The sequence below is a fragment of the Sceloporus occidentalis genome, unplaced genomic scaffold, assembly GCF_023333645.1.
Source record: "Sceloporus occidentalis isolate IW3139 unplaced genomic scaffold, rSceOcc1.0.p SCAF_5, whole genome shotgun sequence".
NCBI lineage: Eukaryota > Metazoa > Chordata > Lepidosauria > Squamata > Phrynosomatidae > Sceloporus > Sceloporus occidentalis.
This window is the reverse complement of record NW_028316985.1, coordinates 31,133,416-31,155,778: the sequence shown is the minus strand read 5'-3', so window position 1 is coordinate 31,155,778 and position 22,363 is coordinate 31,133,416. Positions and strand designations below refer to the sequence as shown.

The 22,363-nt window shown below is 39.3% G+C and overlaps 1 protein-coding gene across 1 annotated transcript; it reads right to left on the bottom strand.

The window, feature by feature from the left end:
* Window positions 1-423: 423 nt before the first annotated feature.
* LOC149311860 (intestine-specific homeobox-like) lies at window positions 424-20,203 on the bottom strand. Its single transcript, XM_089526734.1, has 4 exons — window positions 20,023-20,203; window positions 4,647-4,798; window positions 2,397-2,513; window positions 424-663 (listed from the first exon to the last, which is right to left on the bottom strand). Exons 1-4 carry the CDS (start codon window positions 20,195-20,197, stop codon window positions 424-426), a joined length of 684 nt encoding a protein of 227 aa, XP_089382860.1. The 5' UTR covers window positions 20,198-20,203.
* Between the last annotated feature and the right edge of the window lie 2,160 nt (window positions 20,204-22,363).

Genomic DNA, 22,363 nt, shown 5'->3' with positions numbered 1-22,363 from the left:
TTCAGCTACCACTCCTGTCAGCTTTTGTTTATGGAATGGGAATGACAGCCATCTTGTCCTTTTCTGCAGGCTTGGTCTGGCAGCTATAAGTTTCTTAGCCCTTTGTAAAATGGATTCACTCCACATTAAATGTATTTCATCCATACACCAAGGAGGTACAGCTGATGAGTATGGTTCCCCCTTTTTCATCCTAAGAATAAGCTAATGAGTAAGTTAGACTGAGAGATACCGTCCATCTCATGGATGCCTAACAAGTTTCATTGAGCAGTTTCATGGTGAGTTGGGGGAGGAAGAGTGATCAGAATCCAGCAGATTTCATTGAGGTAGTAAGTCTGATACTTTTTGTGTTGCATAGCCTCAATGAAGAAAACGGCTTTTTACAGAAAACCATGGCATTGCCTTTGAGCTCTTCAGAGTCATCTTCTAGGTAAAATTGGCATTGATATATCTCCAGGCTGGCTTCAGTGGTTGAGCTGATAGACTGTATGGAGGGAGATAGTCAAGGAGCTGATAATGTTTGGAGATCACCACAGGATCCATGGTCAGAGGGCCACAGGGCCACATGTTAGGTAACCAGGCAGATGTGGAATACCTTTGCATAGGTGAGTAGTGCCATGTTTGGAGATCCATGCCAGAAAGATTGCTGGACATTAGACAAGGGCCCTGCCATAAGGTGAGAGAGAAAGAAACAGAAGGACTCAATGTGAATTCAGATCTTTTGTTGCATTTAAGTTTTGACTAACTCAGGACTTGCCTTGTCAATTTCCTCAACCCTTCAGCAATAAAAAAGCAACAAAGTTTCAGAGACTACTACTAAATGGAGTCCTTAAAATATAGTGACAGGCAATCAGTAAGGCACAAACGAATTCCCTTTGTTCCAATGATCGCAAAATATCTGGAGACGGGGACAGAAAATGTTTTTGCCATCCAAATAGCTCTTTCAGTTTCTGATTGTGCAGAAAATGTAAAACTAGCTTTAAACCAAAGTGAGGAATGGAATGAAAAAGATTTCCAACCACATTTTCAGATTCTGGCTGGTATCTTCTCTGGTTTCAAGTGGTATACATTTGATACTGAACCATGCAGAATTTTGAGAAGAAAAGAGAAATATATCCCAAGAATGGAGGATGGTAGAAGAAAGAATGAAGAGCATGTGCATTACTAAAGCCTGCTGGGAACCCCTACTCAGGATCAGACCAAGCTTGCAATATTCTTAGTATAATTGGCCAGAATGCACGTTGGAGTCAAGGATGAGAAATTGAAAAGATACTTTCCAAAAAGTACTTAGTCATTGTTATAGGTTCCAAATCCAAAGAGTAGTTAGTTATCATTTCAATCACAATGTAAAAGTAACTATTTGATTTCTCATTTTTTAAACATAACTATTTATTAAAATATTTATATCCCATGCTTTCTCAGTACCATGTCCAAAAAAGCCAATCTGACGAATTACTTATTTGTAACTGGTGCCCTCCAGAATGCAACAAAGACAGTCAAGTTTGTCTTTAAGCTTTGCTTTAAAAAACAAACAAAACCCCAAACACAGTAAGATATTTCACCTGACGCTAAACCAGGGGTTAATCTACACTGTAGAAACAATGCAGTTAGATACCACTTCAAGTGTTGGAATCCTGGGATTTGTAGTTGTACAGGCTTTTCAGACTTCTCTGCCTAAGATTGTTCGTGCCTCACTAAACTAGAAATCCCAGGATTCTGTAGGATGGAGCCATAGCAGTGAAAGTGGTGTCAAACTGCATTATTTCTACAGTGTAGATGCATTCTCTATTTTTATGCATGTATATGCATAGTCTAGAGTAGACAGATCACTAAAAAAAAAATAATCCTGGATTTTTTAAAATTGACTCTACAGGACACCTCTTTGTAAAAGTTACTGGTTCTTTATTAGTGTGGCTTATACAAAACATCTCTTCTTAACCAGAGGACCTTTCACACTATATAGTTATAGCACTATGATTCCATTTTATCTAGCATGGCTGCAGCCTATAGAAACTGGGGATTTGCAAGGTTTGTTGTTGCTGTGTGCCTTCACGTCATTTCTGACTTATGGTGACCCTTATGGTGGGGTTTTCTTGCCAAGATATGTTCAGAGAAGGTTTGCCATTGTCTTTCCCTGAGGCTGAGAGCATGTGACTTGCCCAAAGTCACCCAGTGGATTTCATGGCTGAGCTGGGAATTAAACTCTGGTCTCAAGAGTCATTGTCCAACACTCAAACCACCATGCTGTCTCTCAGTGTAGTCAGGGGGCATTTAAAATTCTTGGCCAGAGAACTCTAGTGCTGAAGACTTTATAGGATACAGCCAGGACAGCTGAACTGAGATCATAGTGCCACAATTGTATAGGTATATTCATGACCTATATCCACTGTTATACATACTGTTATATCTGCCTTTGGAGCAGGAATATAATCAACCTCAGTTAGATGCTGCAGACCACCAAAATTGCCAAACCGTTCATGTTTCCTCCACTTTGCCCTCTGATTCTGGAACCAGATCTATTGCAGGGGGAAAAAAAGAAAAAGAAAGAAAAAAAGAAAGAAAGGGTGGGTACAGGGGAATGATCATGCTAATTTCATTTTAAAAATACATAATTAAACAATATTAAGTGAAATCCAAAGCACAAAACACAAAAGCAAATTGTTTCTTTATTGCTACATTTTAAAATGATTTTATCATCTTTATCACCAGGCTGTTATTTTTTTTTTAGCTCTATCTTGTTTTAACCCTGATGCTAGCTGCCTTGGGTCTCACATAGGGAAAAGGGTAGAATATGAATTAAATTAAAATTTAAAAGTAAAAACTGCTTCTGGTATTTCAAAAACAAAACAAACCCCAAACTGGATTAAAATTATGGGGATTGCCAGACAGGAAGGTATGAGGAAAAATGATGAACACAGGTTGAGTCTCTGACAAAAGTGAATACTTTCAGGCTGCAATTGTAAAACTGAACTCAGCTGGATATACAGGCTGAATTGCCCTTATCTAAAATGTTTGGTATGAGAATAGAAATAGCAATAGCATGTACATTTCTATACCATTTATCAGTGAACTCAGCACTCTCTAAGTGGTTTACAATCTGTAAACTAATTGCTTCCAACAAGCTGTGTACTCATTTTATGAAAGGATGGATGGTTGAGTCAGCCTTGGAGTCCCTGGGATTGAACTGACAACTTTGTGGTTACAGTACCAGCATTTAACCACTGTGGAACCAGGGCTCAGAGAAGGGTTTGGGATTTAAGATTTTTTTGGATTTTTGAATATTTGCATATACATAATGAAATATCTTGGAGATGGACCCAAATATAAACATGAAATTCATTTATGTTTCATATGCAACTCACACACATAGCCTGAAAGTAATTTATATTTTGAACAATTGTGTGCATCAAATAAAGTTTGTATACACTGTACCAACAGAAAGCAAAGGTGCTCCTAGCTCAACCTACCCATGTGGACAATTTTGGGAGTATTTCAACTGAATTCTAGATAAGGGGCATTTAACCTGGATAAACAAACTAATATATGCATGTGCAAGAAAAATGTCATCTCTGAAATGGTCTCAACTTGGGGGAGGAGAATAATACTTTTTTGGATTACAAAACTCCAGCCAACAGCCATGTTGGCTGGAGGGTTTTGGGCACTGCAGTTCAAAATAGCAACTTATCCAGCCTCTGAAAAAGGTCATTATTTGATTTAACCACTGAAGCAGGGCTAAGAGGTTATTTCTTTAAAAAAAAAATCTGAGGTGCATTTAAGAATTTATGGTTCACTTGCCACAGAAATATGTTTTTCTGTTGTTTTTATGGGGTTGCTTCAAAGAACTGCCTCTGGGAAAATGAAGACTGTTCTGCCCATTTGCCAGTTCTCTGACTCAATTTGATGGCAGCCAGTTTGAGCGTCCCCATCTCTTCTTAAGAAGTGGAGTTGTTTGGTGCACTCCCTCCAAAGGGTATCAAGTATACAGTTTTACAACTAAATGAAAACTCACTCCACCCAAAAAAAAAAAAAAAAAAAAAAAAAAAAAAAAAAAAAAAAAAAAGGGAAAAAATAATAAAAAAAGAGCTGAGTTGCAAATTCATGACATTGGCAATTATTTATTGGAAAGTCAATTTTTGTCAGAGTAAATGTACTTTTTGATACAACTAAGATAATAACAAAAAGAGATTGCTAGGATGTAACTGTTGTGTATAATTGCATCAGAATCAACAAAACCTTTCCTTCAATTCTTTTATCAGAATCTTTCATATACATAGACCCACAAGTATTCTCCAGGGAGAGCAAAAAGAAATATACCACACTGTATTATAATGCATGCAGTTTAGTGGGACCTTGGCATCTACTGGGGTTTGGTTCCAGGACCCCCTGTGGATACAAAAATCCACCAATATTCAAGTCCCATTAATACAATAGCATAATAAAAATGGTGTCCCTTATCAAGGTTTGCTTTTTGGAATTTATATATTCTTTTGAATATTTTCAAGCCATGGATGGTTGAATCCATGGATAAAGAATTCATGGAAAAAGAGGGCCAATTGTAATTTGTCTGTTTTCTTTGATAGCCTATGAGCAGCAAAACACAACTAATGTTCTGGTGGGCCAATCCTACATTAGAAAGAAACAAAACTTACCTGGACCCTGGCTTCTGGAAGATTGATTTTTGCTGCCAACTGATTGCGAACATTGACATCTGGATAGTGTGTTGCTTGGAAGATTCGCTCTAGTTCCTGTAGTTGCTCTGCTGTGAATGTTGTCCTGATCCTACGCTTCCCCTTTTTCTCATCTGTGCAAACAGGAGAAAGATGCATTCCTTAAAGAGTTTGCCCAGAGTTTAGCAAGTGATCATGCTGGTTGCTGGGAGTGGTAGTCTAAAAGTCTACTTTGTATGTCAATAAGAACACAATGAATTCATCATTCATCTGAAAAATTACTTCATTGGTCTATGTTGATTGATTGGTAGTTGGTTGTAGGAATGAGGTTTGCATATATTTCTGATGGCCTCTGGGACCTGAAGCTTGCATAAAGCCATCTTACCTAGTAGCTTCTAAACTTATAAACTCACCTAAGCTATTGGCAATCACCATATCTTGTGCTTACGAATTCCACATAATAACATGCAATTTTAAAAAAAAATTATTCCAAGTTCCAACATTAGGAAGTGGGGATGAGAGGGGAGACATCTCTCTATTGGCTTTGTCCACATTGCCTACAATTAGTATATATATCTATTATGTTTTCTGTCAGTCATCTTCTTGTTATTAGACTAAAACAGCCCCAATTGTTAAAACCTCTCTTAGTAGAGAATGTGCTCTAGTCCAGTGCTCAATAAATATTCAGTGAAGGCAATCTTTCTACCATACTTTCACAGTAAGAGGACAGTAGAACGGACATCATTTGTGATATATATTGTCATCACAAGCATCTCTGAGAACAAACCAGATTGACTGATTGAATGAATGAAAGTTCTATCTTGAACCCTCAGACCTTTAGCTAGCATATCAAAGTACAATTCATTAGACGTATCTCTGGCAGCAGCCTCAAGGACAAATGCCACTCACATAAAGCCCTGCTGACACTATGGAGTGTTGTGATCAGAAATGAACAAAATTTCCTTGAATGTATGTTAAAAGGAGAAGTTCTGAAATATGAGGTCCTACTGAACATATTTTCTCTCTACCTACCTGGCTGTCTATCTCTCTGCCTATGTCTGCCTATGTCAGGTGGTTCCCTTATGGAAACGAATCATGACATCATATATATAATCAAGAGGCTCCTTAATCTAAGAGTGTGAAAGATGATATCAGCAGGAGCTGCTGATCCTAACACCAGGGATCCACATATTTATGTGCTGCTGCCATGTATCTACAGACACCAGAGTTCAAAGATTTGTGAGTGCTGGTACATCCTGTTAGTGAATTTGTTGTTGTTGCTGTGTGCCTTCAGGTTTCTTCTGACATTTGGCAACCCTAAGGTGAGTCTATCATTAAGTTGGACATGTGCCATCACAATTTCTACAAAAAAAAAAAAAACAACCACTTTTTTTTTGCACAAAATGAATATGTTTTCTACAAACTGTTTATTGTGCAAAAGGGTGTTACCTGTGCAAAATCCATCAATTTTACACTAAGACACCACAATTTCCAGAAACACTTGGCTGTTGTACAAAACTCCTTTTCAGGAATAGATGTGGATTTTTGTGTGTATATAAATTGGTAGATTTTTGTGTAAAAACACCATTATGTACCATTTCACTTGCAAGGACAAAATAATCAAAGATTTACATCCCCAGTGAAGGGTAAATTTCTAATACACAACAATGAATAGGGTGGTCCTAATACTGCTGCCATTGGCATGCTCCAAATATGGAGCCCCAAGAGCTTCCAGCACAAGAGGAAAGAGCCTGCTCTCAATTTTAATTTCTACCAATGTAGCAAATCTTCCCATATGCAGTTGCCTTAAACATCAAAAGGGAAACCCAGATCTCTGACTTGCAAGGATTTCTGCTCAGTTCCAGAAGGAAAGTAGTGGAAGTGACTTCCTGAATATATTGATCATGACCAAGAGATGGCACTGCATTGGTATTAGATGCTAGATGGTGCTTCATCCTACCCTTTCTTGCAATCAATGACTAATGAAACCACTGAAGTACCCTACAGTGGAGATGGCACCTGAGAGGTGGAGCAGAGGGAAAACCCCTGAACCCTAGTCCACTCTTATTTGGCAAATATTTATTGTTTTTAACCTGTATTTTGTTGTAGTTTATGTTGTGAGCTGCACCATATGTTGGGGGAAAGGCAGAATATAAATCAAGTAAATAAATATGGGATTCAATCTGCATTTCCATTTAATAATGGAAAGCAGGAGATATCCATATACTCCTCAAGATTGTTTGCTCTCTTCTTGTGAAACCTGTACACCTAAGTTGATGTCAGCTTTATTACAGAATCTGACCATGTGTGGGTTAGCACATTCTGGCCCTCATATTAATTGCCTGAAGAACAACTTGGCCTCTGAGAATGAAAAGCTTGCCATGCATGTTTTGGGATGTCTCCCTGAGGACTGCAAACAACATTGTTGGTGTTACGGAGCCTTAATCTTTCTGCTTCTTACTATTTGGTCTGGCAAACAGATTTCTGATTTGCAGAGGTTGAATGGAGACAGCAGCAACGTGTGCAGTTTGGGATGCCTGCAGAGAACAGAAGTTTTTTTTTTATTTATTTCAAACTGGAACTCATCAGATTAAAAGAATAAAATAACCTGCGGTCAGCTGTGGGCCAACAGAGACTATGTGGACAGGCTTTGATTTCAGCTCCAAAAATGAAATTACTGCTGATATACTTACAGGGAGCTAATCAAGAACTCGCCAGTAGGAAAGTGAGATGATGCATTTTTGATTAAACTTAATCAGTAATTCTGTTTATGTTTCTGAAGAACTGAGAGAGAGGGAGAGATGGGGGGGGGGCATGGGGGGCAGGAGGAAAAAAGTGGCAATTTTGTGTTGGTGCTCACTCCCGCAAGGTGAAATTTTTCTTTGGCTGCAGCTCTGAATATTCGTACATGCCTTTGGGACCTCAGTTTAAGAGGTCCCATAGCAAACAACAGTATTCAAAATTACAGTCTAATAAAGATTGTGGGAGCAAAATAAAAGGCTAGAAAATGTTATGTGTGATGCTGGACTTACAAATTTAGCTTCTAGGTCCCTTAGGAAATAAGACTGCATTTTTTTCTTTACATTTCCATATGCAAAAATTTGAGATGCTTATAATCTATTAGAAACAAAAACAAAACCACAACCACCCAAAGCCTGCAGGGAAGTCAATCAGAATATAATCAAGTGATCTAAATCTAAGGTCCAAAACACACAGTTTGAGATTGCTTTATCTGCTGTGGATTATTGCTAGGGAATTCTGGGAACTGTAGTTTTGTGAGCTTTGGTGTCACAATAAACTACAATTCACAAGTTTCCCTAACACTGAGCCAGGGCATTAAAATGGTCTCAAACTGGATTATTTCTGCAGTGTGTTTTGGACCACTGTGATCAAAGTGCAGTTCCTTTTTGATCGTGTGATCCTCAGACCTCTTGCAAAAGTTCCACAGTTTTCATTTAACAAAAAGCAATTTCATCACATTGTTTCAATAGGGTTGCTTTGAAGGCCATCTCTAGATTGTTAAAGAATATGGGGGGGGGGGGGGACATGCTAGAGCATTACCTCCTGCCCAAAATGGTTCATTTGCCTCTGGTCTTTGGTCATCCCCAAAGGTCCTCTAAGGAGCAAAAACAGCAGGAAAACTAACCCCAGAAAAATATATCCTTCAAAATATCCTATGGGAGCAATTCAAAGATGCTCAAGAGGAGAGCTTTTTTTAAAAAGTTAGTGTTATACAGTGGACCCTTTGTATTAGTGGGCTGGCAATCCTTGGATTTGATCACCTGTGGATCAGCATGCCCCACATTATTCAATATGGTGACATGCACACAGATATGTCAGCACATCTGTGTGCATGGGCTACTACTTGTGCATACAAATATGCTGATGCATCTGTGTGCATGTTGCCACATTGAATAATATTCAGTATGACCATCTATTTTGCTATCTCTGTGGGGAGGGGGAGAGAACAGAATCTCAACAGATGGGAATGGTTGACTGTAGTTCCAAGCCAAACCAAGCAATTAGTTGCTATAATAGTTGCAATTTTAAAGTAGCTATTTATTTTCCCATTTTTCAAGCCTAACTAAATAGTTATTATTAGTTCCTTAAAAATCTGAATTGTACAAGCCACTGGCACGTGGTACAAAACACAGTCTTCTCTTATCCACCTCACTGTTGGCTCCACAGGCACAGAACACAAGGCAACAACATGAGGCACAGTGCAAGCCAGCTTGAACCACTAAATATTCCTCCTTCACTTCATGTAGTGAGGTTATACCCCCTGTGACTATAAATTTTGCTTTAAAAGTTAAAGTATCTCTGCTCAAGACCAGCTCATCTGGTTTTCCTTCCATGCTTCACCGGCAGAAGCTCACACCTTGTAAAACTAGGGCTCCTGTATTGGGATTTTAAGGATTACTGCTATTTCCTAGACAAGATTCTCAGGTATAAAGATATATAATTGAATGCCAATGTTAGGATTGTCCATGCTACTTTATTTTCAGTTTCTGTGTACAGTTGTGAAAGCTGGACAGTGAAGAAGGCTGATGGGCAGAGAATCAACTCATCTGAGATGTGGTGTTGGAGGAGACTTCTACGGACACTCTGGGCAACCAAAAAGACAAATAAGTGGATCCTTGAGCAAATCAGGACTGACCTTTCACCAAAAACCAAGATGACTACACTGCAAATATCATACTTTGGACATATCATGAGAAGACATAACTCACTAGAAAAGACAATAATGCTTGGTAAGGTGGAAGGCAGTAGCAAAAGCAGAAGACCACATTCAAGATGGAGAGACTCAGTCAAGGAATCTATAGCCCAAAGTTTGCTGGACCTGAGTGAAGATATTAATGACAAGGTGACTTGGAGGTATCTCATTGATAAGATCACCATAATTCAACTTGACAACATTAACAACAAAAATTGACAAAAGGAATTAATTATTAGTAATTATTTACTTTTTACTTGTGACAATTTACTTGTAATCAGTCATAGCTTGTGGTCTGAGGCCTATACTTTTCCACTTTGGAGTGAGGTGCCACACTCCTGCTCATATCATGAGCAACTAACTCTTGCTTGTAAGTAGTTATTTTCATATTATGCTCAGAATGAGCTTCAGAAGTGGGAAAATGATATTCTGCCTAAGAAGAAGGAGGGGATCCATTAATGAGATGGTCTGAATGCCATTGAAATTCTGCCTCCTACAGTAGTATCTTGTCACCATTAGGATGGGAAACCTGGATATTACTAAGCAAGATATGAATCTCCCACCTATAAACTGACATAATAATAAAATAATAATAATAATAATAATAATAATAATAATAATTATTATTATTATTATTATTATTTATATGCCGCCCAATCACTGGGAATCCGGGCGGCTTACAACAGAGGGGATAATAGATGGTTCCCTGCCCTCAGGCTTACAATCTAAAAAGACACGACACAAAAGGAGAAGGGAATGGTGAGGGGGGAGGGGATTGTTCCCCTGTTGTGCCCAAGTTCAGAGTATTTCCCTGTGACTGGAGCTAATGGGGAGAAAGGAAAGAAAAGAGCAATGAGCTGGAAGTGTGTGGATGCAGATGTTGTTCCTTGGATGAAAAACAGAGGACGTAAGGGATTGCTTCTGATAGAGCTTTTGAGCTACCATTGCTATTTCAGTGCATGGTGATTATATCTTCTCTCAGTGCCAAACTATACTGATCCTATTATCCTTCATGGACTATCAGTGACTCTGATGGGGATTATTCTCTTTCTAAGTATGTGTTTTGAGGGTGATTGCAGCTCTAGATTAGACAGTTTAGCCATTACAAATTGAGATTTCTGGAAGGGCCCTCTTTCCGTCTGGCTGTGTATCAAACTTAAGTGATATGTTGAGACTTTTTAAATTGTTGGCCCTCCTATGAATGTGTAGGCCTTCTCTGTCCATTAAATACACACAGAGAGATAGGTTGGCATGTCACACTTCAATGAAGCAAACCAAATCTGCTTGTATACATAAGGAGATGTGTCTTCTCTGGGGTTCCTTAGCCAAGCTAAAGAGACTGCTTACCAATTTAAAAGAGCTTGTAGAGAGACTGTGAGGTGGGAGTATGGTGCCGTGGCTAATTTTTATTAGAGGAGCTTCTCACCCTTTATTAAAAGGGACTAGCATAGTGGGAGAGAATGGTTCTAATTGGGTACATACAAATTGCTCAGGGTAGAGCCTTCTGCTACTAAAGCACAGCATTTAGCATCCTGCTGCTATCTCTTAAGGCATTGCAGAAATGGAGCAGCAGGACATTGGGATGTTTAAAGGCTCCATTTCCTTTCTCTTAGTCCAAACGTTTCAGAGAAAAGCTCCCTCCATCCAGATGCCAATCATGATTGCTTAATTAATGGAGATGACAGCTGGAAAGAAGGACAAGCAGAAGACCTCAGGCAGAAGGATGGAGAAGCTTTGAAATATAATCTGCAAAGAGGGCCACAACAAAGAGTGTAGATATATTCTTTTTCCTCCTGATCCCCTTCTTATCATAAAAAGATTACTAATTGCTTACATGTGTTAAGAAGGTCCTTGCTGAGCTGCCCGTGCTTGGTGGAAGAAAACATCTTTGGAGGCCAAAAGAGATTGAACCATGTTCTGTTGGGAAATCATATTTGCTAGAAATGATGTAATGCATATTTCAGAGTACTGTCAAATATGTGGCCAGTGTTACTAAAAATGTGGCTGGTGGAGATGCTGGTGGCAAATGAGTGTGGTTATCAGGCACAGTCCACTTCCTTCCCAAGTCTTCTAGATTCCTCTCTCACTTCTGGGCTTTCCAGAGGCATCTGTTTATAACTGGGAGTACAAAACACTGAACTAGGTATACTGTCTAACTGATCCAGCAAAATGGTTCTTGCATTTTATGATGCTTACATTTTTGAACAATAGAAAACTGTGGTGCTGTTTGCCTTGAAGTCATTTCTGACCTATAGTGACCCTAAGGTGACTATCACAGGCTTTTCTTGGCAACATTTTTTCCAAGGGGCTTTCTCTTGCCTTCCTCTGAGACTGAGATAGTGTGACTTATCCAAGGTCACCCAGTGGACTTCCATGGCTGAGCAGGGATTTGAACCCTGGTCTCCAGAATCATAGTCCAACATTTAAACCAGTTCACCACACTGGTTCTAACTATGGAAGATACTTGCTTCTGTATAGAATTCACTACCACAAGATAGAATTTACTGCTACAAGACATTTTGATAGCCAGCAACTTGGAAAACTTTAAAGGCGGTTTATGTAAATTGATGGAGGATAAGGCTACCAATGGCTGCTGATCGTGATGGCTATATACTGACTCTAGTATCAGAGGGCATATACCTTTGAATATCAGTCGCTGGGGAATGGAAATGGGAGGATATTATTGCACTTATGTCCCTCCTTGTAGTCCTCATGTACACATTTAGTGGCTAGTAGGAGAACAGAACACTAAATTAGTCACAGCTTTAGTACAATCCAGCAGAGTGTTCTTTATGTAGCTACATTTCTTATAGGTTTCTCGACTTTCAAATTGCCTGTTACTATCTGTTATTACTTGTGCCCACAAAGCTCTACACATCAATCAAGAATGGTTGTCTTTTAACACTTCTGTTTCAGTTACGTTTCCTGCAATTTTGTCATTACCTGGCCTCTGCATTCTACTGATATAAGATCAAACTCTTGATAAAAACAATAGATAAAAGGTATGGCCCTGATTCTTAGTCTAAGAATAATGAGGGCAGGGGATGAAACCCTTAGGCTGCAATGCCATGTTCTTGGATCAATTTAGAAAAGGCCAATAAAACCACAAAAGATGTTGGAAAGGAAATGGTGGACAATGTTATTAATTTATAAAACAGTCCTATAACCTTGGGTCTATTATCAGGAGCTCTACAGTCTTGGCAGTAACATTACCTGACAGCCTTATAAAATGAAATCTGTGTGTCTTAAGTCTTGGGAAATGTAAGAGAAGAGAAACAAACATGATAGGCATCTAGAGCTACTGTATTTGTTTTGCCAAGTATGCTTCTGCACAACCCTTGTTCTGCCCTGGTGGCTCATTGTTAGGATTATATGGGTACATTGTAGAGATCCAAAGGTGCTTCTCACTCTGTCTTTGCTTCCCTGAATGATGGTGTGTGTGTGTGTGTGTGTGTGTGTGTGTGTGTGTGTGTGTGTGTGAATTTGATAGCGGTCACTGGTGGTGGGGAAAAATAATTTGCCCTTTATTTTTGTGGGTTTACTCATTAACTGAGCAATCCGGTGCTCAGTTATCGGCTAGATCCATGGGGCCATGGGGCCATGGGGCCAAGTGGAATCCTCTTTCCTAGATTTTAGACTGGGGTATAGCTCATGCAGCTCTCTAGGTGTTCTTAGGCTTCAGCACCCTGCATTCTTTCCCAATAGGTTGCTGCTAGTTAAGACTACTTAGAATTGCAGCCCAGCAATGTCTGGAGGGCCACATGATCCTTATCCCTATCTTCTTCAGTGAAGCTTGGATTTTAGAGGGAGAGATCCAGTCTTTGGATTCCATTTTCTGGCCTCTCCCAGTCAGTATCCTTGGCTAATTCTGTGCCCTCAGACAGTTATAGAGGTCATGTCTTGTTCCCAGGTCCCAGTTTCAGGATCTGACACAGACAGTGAAGAAGAAGGATAGAGGGACATGACTAATTCTGAGTAGGTTAGAGACAGGGAAACTGAAGGACAGGGGGACATGCCAATGCCTGTGAAAAGCAGTCAGCCACAACATACAGATATGAACAAAACAATACCTACCACAGTAGAACATAGATGAGACAGGAAGGGTTTGCAATGCTCAGAGTATTTATATAGGAAATGCTTGTGAAGCTGGCAACAGCTGAGAGAGGCTGACAGACCCTAAATAACCCAGTAACTCTCTCATGAGTCATTGCTGACAACTGACCATTTGGGAGGAAGCAACATTAGGGTCTCTTGATTCCTGGATTGTGTTTCCAAAGGACCTTGGACCATGCACTGTAAGTTGACCATGCTACCAGATAGTCCCTTGGACTTAGACTGCCTGAACTTTGAGAACTGTAACTGGTAAGCATCTATATACTGCTGGGGCTGCTACTGTCTCATTTCTGATGGATTTTGTTAGATACTTCACCTCTGGCTAGCCTCCAAGACAGAACAACAGGCATATGCTTTGATTCTGTTTTAACTGCCATGGTTCCAATCATGGAATTCTGTGATTTTCAGTTTAGGAAAGGATATTTACAAAGCTCAGCTAGTGAACTCTAGTGCATTATCAAATTACAAACCCCAGAATTCCATAGGTTGCTGTCATGACAGTTAAAGTGGAATCATAGGCCTATAATTATGTAATGTGAAAGGGCCATTGGTCTATTGCTCTAATCTGAGACCCCCCCAGATTAGAATTGAAACAGCAGTCCTGCATAGAATCATAGAATCACAGAGTTGGAAGAGACCGCAAGGGCCATCCAGTCCAACCCCCTGCCATGCAGGAAATCTAAATCAAAGCATCCCCGACAGATGGCCATCCAGCCTCTGTTTAAAGACTTCTAAGGAAGGAGACTCCACTACGCTCTGAGGGAGTTTGTTCCACTGACGAACAGTCCTTACTGTTGGGAAGATCCTCCTAATGTTGAGGTGGAATCTCTTTTCCTGTAGCTTGCATCCATTGCTCTGGGTCCTAGTTTCTGGAGCATCAGAAAACAAGTTAGCTCCCTCCTCAATATGACATCCCTTTAAACAGGGCTATCATATCACCTCTTAACCTTCTCTTTTCCAGGCTAACATCCCCAGCTTCCTAAATCGTTCCTCATAGGGCATGGTTTCCAGACCCTTCACCATTTTAGTCACCCTCCTTTGGACACACTCTAGTTTCTCAACATCCTTTTTAAATTGTGGTGCCCAGAACTGGACACAATATTCCAGGTGGGGCCTGACCAGAGAAGAATACAGTGGCACTATTACTTCCCTTGATCTAGACACTATACTTCTATTGATGCAGTCTAAAATCGCATTGGCCTTGTTAGCTGCTGCATCTCACTGTTGATTTATGTTCAATTTGTGGTCTACTTGGACTCCCAGATGCAAGTGTTGCCTATGGAATTATAAATAATAAATATTTTTTTTATTTCTATCCCGCTTTTTGCCAGGCAATCAAAGCGGCGTACAACAGGTTAAAATACATCCATATATACACAATGCCCCCCTTAAAACAAGATTAAACAATGTAAGATTAAAAACTACATATTAAAACCGACTAAGCTAAATAAAAATCATCATGGGCAGAGTTCACTGGATGGGAAGTCTTATTTGTGGCCAAGCATTTTATTCTGGGAAGGCTTGCCGGAAGAGATCCGTCTTAATGGCCTTTTTAAAGCTCTCTAGATTGGTAATTTGACGGATCTCATCCGGCAGGCCATTCCATAAGTTGGGAGCAGCTGCAGAGAATGTCCTCTGGGAGGTCGCCGTTAACCTGGTCTTTAAGGGCTGTAATAAATTCCTCCCAGAGGACCTGAGTGTACGGGGAGGATTATATGGAAGCAGGCAATCCCTTAGATAGGTTGGGCCCAAGCCATGTAGGGCTTTAAAGGTGATAACCAACAACTTGTACTGTGCCCAGAAACTGATAGGCAGCCAGTGGAGTGACTTCAATATTGGTGTTATACGGTCACTCCTTGCTGTTCCTGTGACCAACCTGGCTGCCATATTCTGTACCAACTGGAGTTTCCGGACTAGGCACAATGGTAGCCCCATGTAGAGCGCATTGCAAAAATCAAGTCTTGAGGTTACCAGTGCATGTACTACAGTTTCGAGGTCACCCTGTTCCAGGAAAGGGTGCAGCTGGTGTATCAGCCGAAGCTGATAGCAGGCGCTCTTGATCGTCGCATTCACCTGATTCCTCATCTGAAGCGACAGGTCAAGAAGCACCCCCAGACTGTGAACACAGTCCTTTGAGGGGAGCATGAGCTCCTCTAGGACTGGAGGTTGCAGCCCAATCCCTGGTTTGGGGGCCCCTACCATAACTACCTCTGTTTTGTCTGGATTCAACTTGAGCTTGTTTTCCTCATCCAATCCATTACTGCCTGAAGACACTGGTTGAGGGGAGAGATGCCATCTGTCGTTGTCGCTGATGACTGGGACATGGAGAAATATATTTGGGTGTCATCAGCATATTGATAACACCCGGCCCCATATCCACGGATGATTTATCCCAGCGGCTTCATATAGATGTTAAATAGCATCGGGGACAGGATGGCACCTTGAGGGACACCACAATTAAGCTTTGTTTTTGAAGAGCGACTGTCCCCGAGCATCACCCTCTGGAACCTGCCTGAAAGGAAGGAGTGGAACCACTGCAAAGCAGTGCCTCCAATTCCTAACTCTCTCAGGCGTTCCAGAAGGATATCATGATCTACTGTATCAAATGCCGCTGAGAGGAGTCTTCCCCAACTTGATCCCCTTTGGATGCGTGGGACTCCATACCCCACCACCCCAGCCTCCATGTCCATTAATGGTATTGGCTGGGTCAAATAGGAGTGACCCAGCATTACCTTCTAGAAGAGCAGTTCTGTGCCTTTTAAGTGCAGAAACTCAAACAAATTTTTACTATTATGATATCTCTTCCTGAGGTCCAGGAGATTTAGAAAGTATGGTTAATTGGGATGATTATACTATTTTTGCAGAATAGGGACTTAAATTGTACCAACCATCTTCCCCTCACAGTGGTATACAATCCTGTAAAAATTTAAAAAGATACTTTATTTATTAATGATATTTAGTATTCAGTTTCAAATACAGTTCCTGAGGCTGCTTTCAGTTAGGGACAAAACAATAAATACAAATCAAAATGCCAGTAAAGTCAGTTTGTCATTCTCCAAATGTACTGGCATTTTGGTAGCTTAGGATTCTTCTTCTGTCTTTTGCAGAGAAAATATTGCCTTTTCTTCAAGGCAAAAGGAAAAGTTGGCCAGGAGAAACGCAAAACATTAGAAGCAAGCAAAGAGGTGGATGGAAAAAGGGCTTTGGATCCAGGGTGACATTTTCTTTGGTAAATGTAGCATTTGACTTCCAGAAATGGTGACATTTTTGCCTGGCACAGGCTGAGAGAAATGTTACTAATCGGTTGAGAAATGGCTTTGAGGTTAGTTTTAAATTGCCTTGGCTTCAGCATCTGCAGCAAGACGCCGGGGGGAAATGTAGATAGAATGGTTGCAAATGCTTCTGGAAACATTTTGTTCAAAGTAGAGATTTAGTTGCTATTTCTTGTTTTTACAGTATTTGTGGCTGGTATCGTACTTAGCAATGTTGCCTCCAAGTCAACCATGTTCTGCTGAATCTTATCTTAAATAAAAGCACCACACTGACATTTGTTCTATGCATTCAAGTCCTTTCCAACTTATTGTGCCCATAAGCAAGGCTTAGGGGGTTTCAGGAGGTTTTCTTTGCAGATTTTCTTCAGGGATGGGGTGCCCCTTGCCTTCCTCTGGGACTGAGAAGGTGTGACTGGTCCAAGGTCACCCATTGGATTTCCATGGCTAAAGAGGGATTCAAACCCTGGTCTCCCAGTGCTCTCATTCAACATTCAAACCATTACATGACACTGGCTGACAATTTAACATATGCTTAAGCAAAGGTGAGAGCAGTGTAGCCCATAACACTTCAAATTCATTTTTACAGCCCTGTAGAGGGAATTTTTCACACACGCACACCCATGTGCATATGTATATGTATGTGTAAAATTCCTCAATTGCCTCTAGGGAGCAGTTTCTCTCTAAAACAATGTGAAGCCCCACATCTTAATTCAGCCTCAAATGTATGTTAAAAACAACAACCCCAAGCATACAGAGTTTAATTTTAAAAAAATAACTTGAAATGAGCCTCCAGTCATTGGGTCAGCTCAGCATCCTCTTCATCTTGGTTGTTAGTGTAGCAGGCCAGCACACTCACTCACGAGAACAGCCTTTTCATTATTTCAAACCATCTTGAGTGTTTGGGCAGAAAAATGGCATACAATTGTAGCCACAAAACAAACCATGAACAAAGCAAAAGGACAGAGAAGAATGAGGATTTGAACAAACTGTTATTTAAAAGATTCAGAGTGTGTTAGTTTCTATGGCCTATCTTACAACTCCCTGTCACCTCCCCAGTTTGCTTCAGAATTTCAGAAGTTGGGGAAAAAAATAATGTTAACAAAAAAGTATTGTTGCTTTAAATATTTTATAAGTGAAAGTCTGGAAATATTGATTGGGATTATGTTTTAATGATGGGCTTTAGTTCAAAATATTATTCCCATTTAAAATGTGCCTGATGCCAAGCGAAACAGTAATACTGTAGTGTTCTTTTTGCACATGACAGATGCAGAAGACCTTCATCTTGTGGCCTGAGGAACTCTCACACTATTTGTCAACAGCTCAGGCTTTTACTTATCTGATGGAATTTCCTGATCTCATGTTTGATTTCTTTATAAAAGGAGAGATTTATGGCTTTTTTTTAAGTTAGGACAAATCTTACAGCTGCTAACATAACAGACAGAGCCTGTGTATTCAATATTTAGCTGCTAACATTGACTAGAAGGGGCTCTTCAGAGTTTGAGACAGGGGTCTTTCCTAGCCATATCAAAGACCTAGCACAAATACTTTCAGTGATCTATACCTGTTTCCTAGAATGCTAGAATTCTAGGATCATAGAATTGGAAGAGACCACCAGGGCCATCCAGTCCAACCCCCGTGTCATGCAGAAATATATAACTGAAGCACTCCTGACAGATGGCCATCTAGTCTCTGATTAAAAATCTCTGAAGAAGGAGACTCCTAAAACTCTTTGCTGATATTTGCTGCAAGATCAGGATGGACAGACCTCATATTATCAGGGTCTGTATACTTATTTAATGGAATCTTGGATGTGTGAATGAACTGGAGCCTAGGACAAAAGACATAGATTTTGAATTTTTAAAATATTTAAAGATGTTTCCTGAGCAACTATGGCAGCTGTTGGTTTCCATATCACTGGCATAACAAAACCATTCTGGATTTCAGTCTGAATGTAAAAGGAGCTGCTCAGGAGCAGGAACAGTGTTGCATGGGCAGGAAATATTTTGTACAGAAAATATTCTTTCCAGGGAAAGAAACAGATTTTCTATGTAGCAAAATGGTGTGCTTTTCTGCACAAAGACCTATTGAAGTGAAAACTGGTCTCATGCAACAGGGAGAATACTTTATTCTTGTCTGTCAGGATGGAGAATTTGAAGATTTCCAGGAAGGCATGTGTTTCAAAGGCAATTATTTCTACCAGAGCTTGGAAGAATAATTTGCTTGAAATACAACTGTCAGAATCCCTCAGCCAGCATGATCATTGGTCATGCCAGTTGAAGGATTCTTGGAACTTTAACTCAAAACATTAATTTTTTCAAACCCTGATTTCTCTTTCATGTCATATATATATATATATATATATATGGATCAATAATCTCTTCCTATATAAGCTAAAACCTTCAGGGCCCTTCCTTCACTTCCACAACTTTCACAAGCATATCTGGTGGGAACATGAGGCAGGGCTTCCTCTCAGGGTTTGAAACTTCATTCCCATGAAGGCTAGGATGGCTGTCTCCTTGCTGCACTTCCACTAACAACTGAAAACTATTTTATTCTAACAGGCTTTTAGGGATGGGCTCCAAGGACTTTAAATAGTGATCTGTTTTACTGTTATATTGTTTGTCTTTTATGGATTTATTTTAAATGGTTTTAATTCTATGGATAGTCTAACTGCATTTTAAGAAGTTTTTCTGAGATGTTATTTATGTCTTTGTACTTTTATCTGTGTTTGTTTTAATTCCAGTTAGGTGCCTTAATTCCCAGTTTTGGGGAAAAGATGGGGTAATAATAATAATAATAATAATAATAATAGAAATGATGTTACTTATAAACTATACTATACTATACTATACTATAAGCACTTCTGTATTATAAAAGGTGCACCTATTTTTGTGCATTGGGCTTTTGTTAATGGTACATTTCTTTCCATTAAAAAAAAAGTAGTATCATCACCAAAGTGCTGGCATTCATTGCTTAGAGAAGAACCTGAATTTTACCTGTGACAAAAGTGAATTCTTTTTTGCTGCAATTGTGAAACTGAACTCAGTGAGATTTACCTCTATATTGGCATGTGTAGGATATGTTATGAATAAAATAAAGTTGATTGCTCAGATATCGAGAATTATGTTGAAATATCCATCAGATATATGTTTTAAGCATGTAAAATATGACAACATGAGCCTTTTAAAATATCAAAACCTAGAATCTAAGGACAGAAGCTCATAAAAGTTTCATAAAGTAGAAAACAGTGCTTACTTACCCTTACACATTCCCATCCCTGGTTCTAATCTCAGGATTTCAGCAGCTTCAGCTTGGTTACTGCAGGTCATTGTGTTGTGTAGGCAAACCTCAGTGGATGGTTTTTTTAAGATCTCTTCAATAGAGAAAGACAATACTGGCTTCTCCTGCTTGCTACATTCCTTTGAGCTGTTCATCTTTATTCCATCATGAGGACAGCAAACTCAGCATCAAGTCACAGTAAGCAAAACATACTCTGTCTGTGTCACACTCTTTCTGCCATTCAGTTTATGCAGGAAAAGTCAAGGAATTGCTAGTTTTCTTACAGATGCCTTCATGAAAAGGAAGGAAGAATAAAGTTCACTTTCACTTTGCATGAGATATTACTACAAGATTTAGAATGATGTTGACTCATAAACAACTATATGACTACCCAAATAAAAATAGCCTTGTGACCACACCCATCCCAGAACAATGTCATACCTGGCGTTTAAAATTTTAAGGATTTCCATACATCCAGTGTCTCCGTAGCTCCAAGAGGAAGAGTATTCTTTTCAGCAGTTGCAAGATCTTACTAAAAAGTTTAATTAAACAGTTACTTGACAATATATGTGAACATCCACATTATTACTTTTCTTTCTTAGGTTTTGATTAGAATTGCCTCTAAGTCCCAGAAAGTTGTGTTGGACCAATAGGAATGAAAGGATTGAGCAAACAACCCACTCAAATAATATTTTTCATGTTTGTCTAGAAAGTATTGGGAATTCTTGGGTAGAAAGAAAGAAATTTCTTAGATCCGTCATGATTATCTTTTTCTGCAGTTCCTTGCAGTTTTTCTTAAAATGTCTGTAAATTTCAGAGCCCTGTAAAAGATCTCATGTGTTTGCCTTGCAAACAGCTTTTGAGCAAATGGCAACAGAAATACAAAAAATTAAATTAAAATCTAGAATTAGGTCTCTGTTTGCGAGTCATTTCCTTAATTTGGTTAAGAACTATCCCAAAGGTTAGACCCCCCCCCCAGTTCAATTTCGTTCCACCAGCAAGGACTCTGGAGGTCAATCGTTTCTTCTTTCAACTGGTGTTCCTTTTAACTTAAATATGGATGTACTGAAAAAGCCAAACCAAACCAAATCACCTTTAGCAAAACATAAAATTAAATTAAACTCTCCTAAGCTTTTCCCTCACCTTTAAATGCTACTTTCGTCATTCCCTTTTTCTTGGCTTGTTTGCCTGCCCATTTTTGCTGTCTTTCTTCTGCAATCATACTGACAGACCGTTCTTTGTTTGTCCAATTAACCTGACAATTGTTGAGCTCATATGCAATCATATGATTCTTTGTAAAGCTCAGGCTGAAATTACTGTGTAACCAGGTGGCAATAAAATGCACCTGATAAGATGAAAGACATTTGTTTTTTTCCAAGGACTGGAGAAGTAGCTGCTCAGGGAAAGAAAGGATGGTGGAACATCAATATATTACAGTCAGACAGTGTTGTATTGTAATCTAATGAATATAATCCCTTGGCATGTTTACTCAGTGTTAATTCCTATTGTGTTTAGTAGGCCTCATTCACAGGTAGGTGTGTGCAGAATTGCAGGTTGACAGTTCAGTCTTGTACATGCCTATGCATAACAATTTAGGATTTTGTCATATACAGATTGAGTATCCCCTATCCAAAATGCTTGGGACCAAAAAAAGTTTTGGATTTTATATTTTTCAGATTGTGGATATGTTAGAGATCGGTCCTAAGTCTAAACATGAAATTCATTTATGTTCCATACACACCTTATACACATAGTCTGATGGTAATTTTACATATAAGATTTTTAAAATAATTTTGTGCATGAAAAGTTTGGGCACACTGAACTATCAGAAAGCAAAGATATCATTATCCTATCCATCCATGTGGACATATTTGGTTTTTGGATTACTTGGATTTTGGATTTCCATATAAGGGATCCATAACCTGTATTGATTCAGAACACTGGCTCATCTAGCACAGTCTTGGCTGTAATAAGGGGGGAAACTGTCAAAGTTAGGGGTCTGCATTGGCTCCCCAGGGGACCTTGGAGGGCTAACTACACAATCATTTTGTTGTTGTTCTTCCCAAAGCTTTGGTAGACATTTTTGGAGGCAATTTCTCCATGTTTATAGTAATTTTTGGGATGTTTTTGGACCAAGAATAGACTTTTCTTCCAATAGGAAGTGACCTGTAAATCAAGCTCCTATTGGAAAAGGGCCTTTTTTGAACCTTAAACAGTCCAAGTTAAAACAGTATAAAACAGGCGAAATACAAGTTTAAAAACCATTCAAACAATTAAACCATTCAAACAATTAAAAGCTTTAGATTATTAAAATTTAAAGT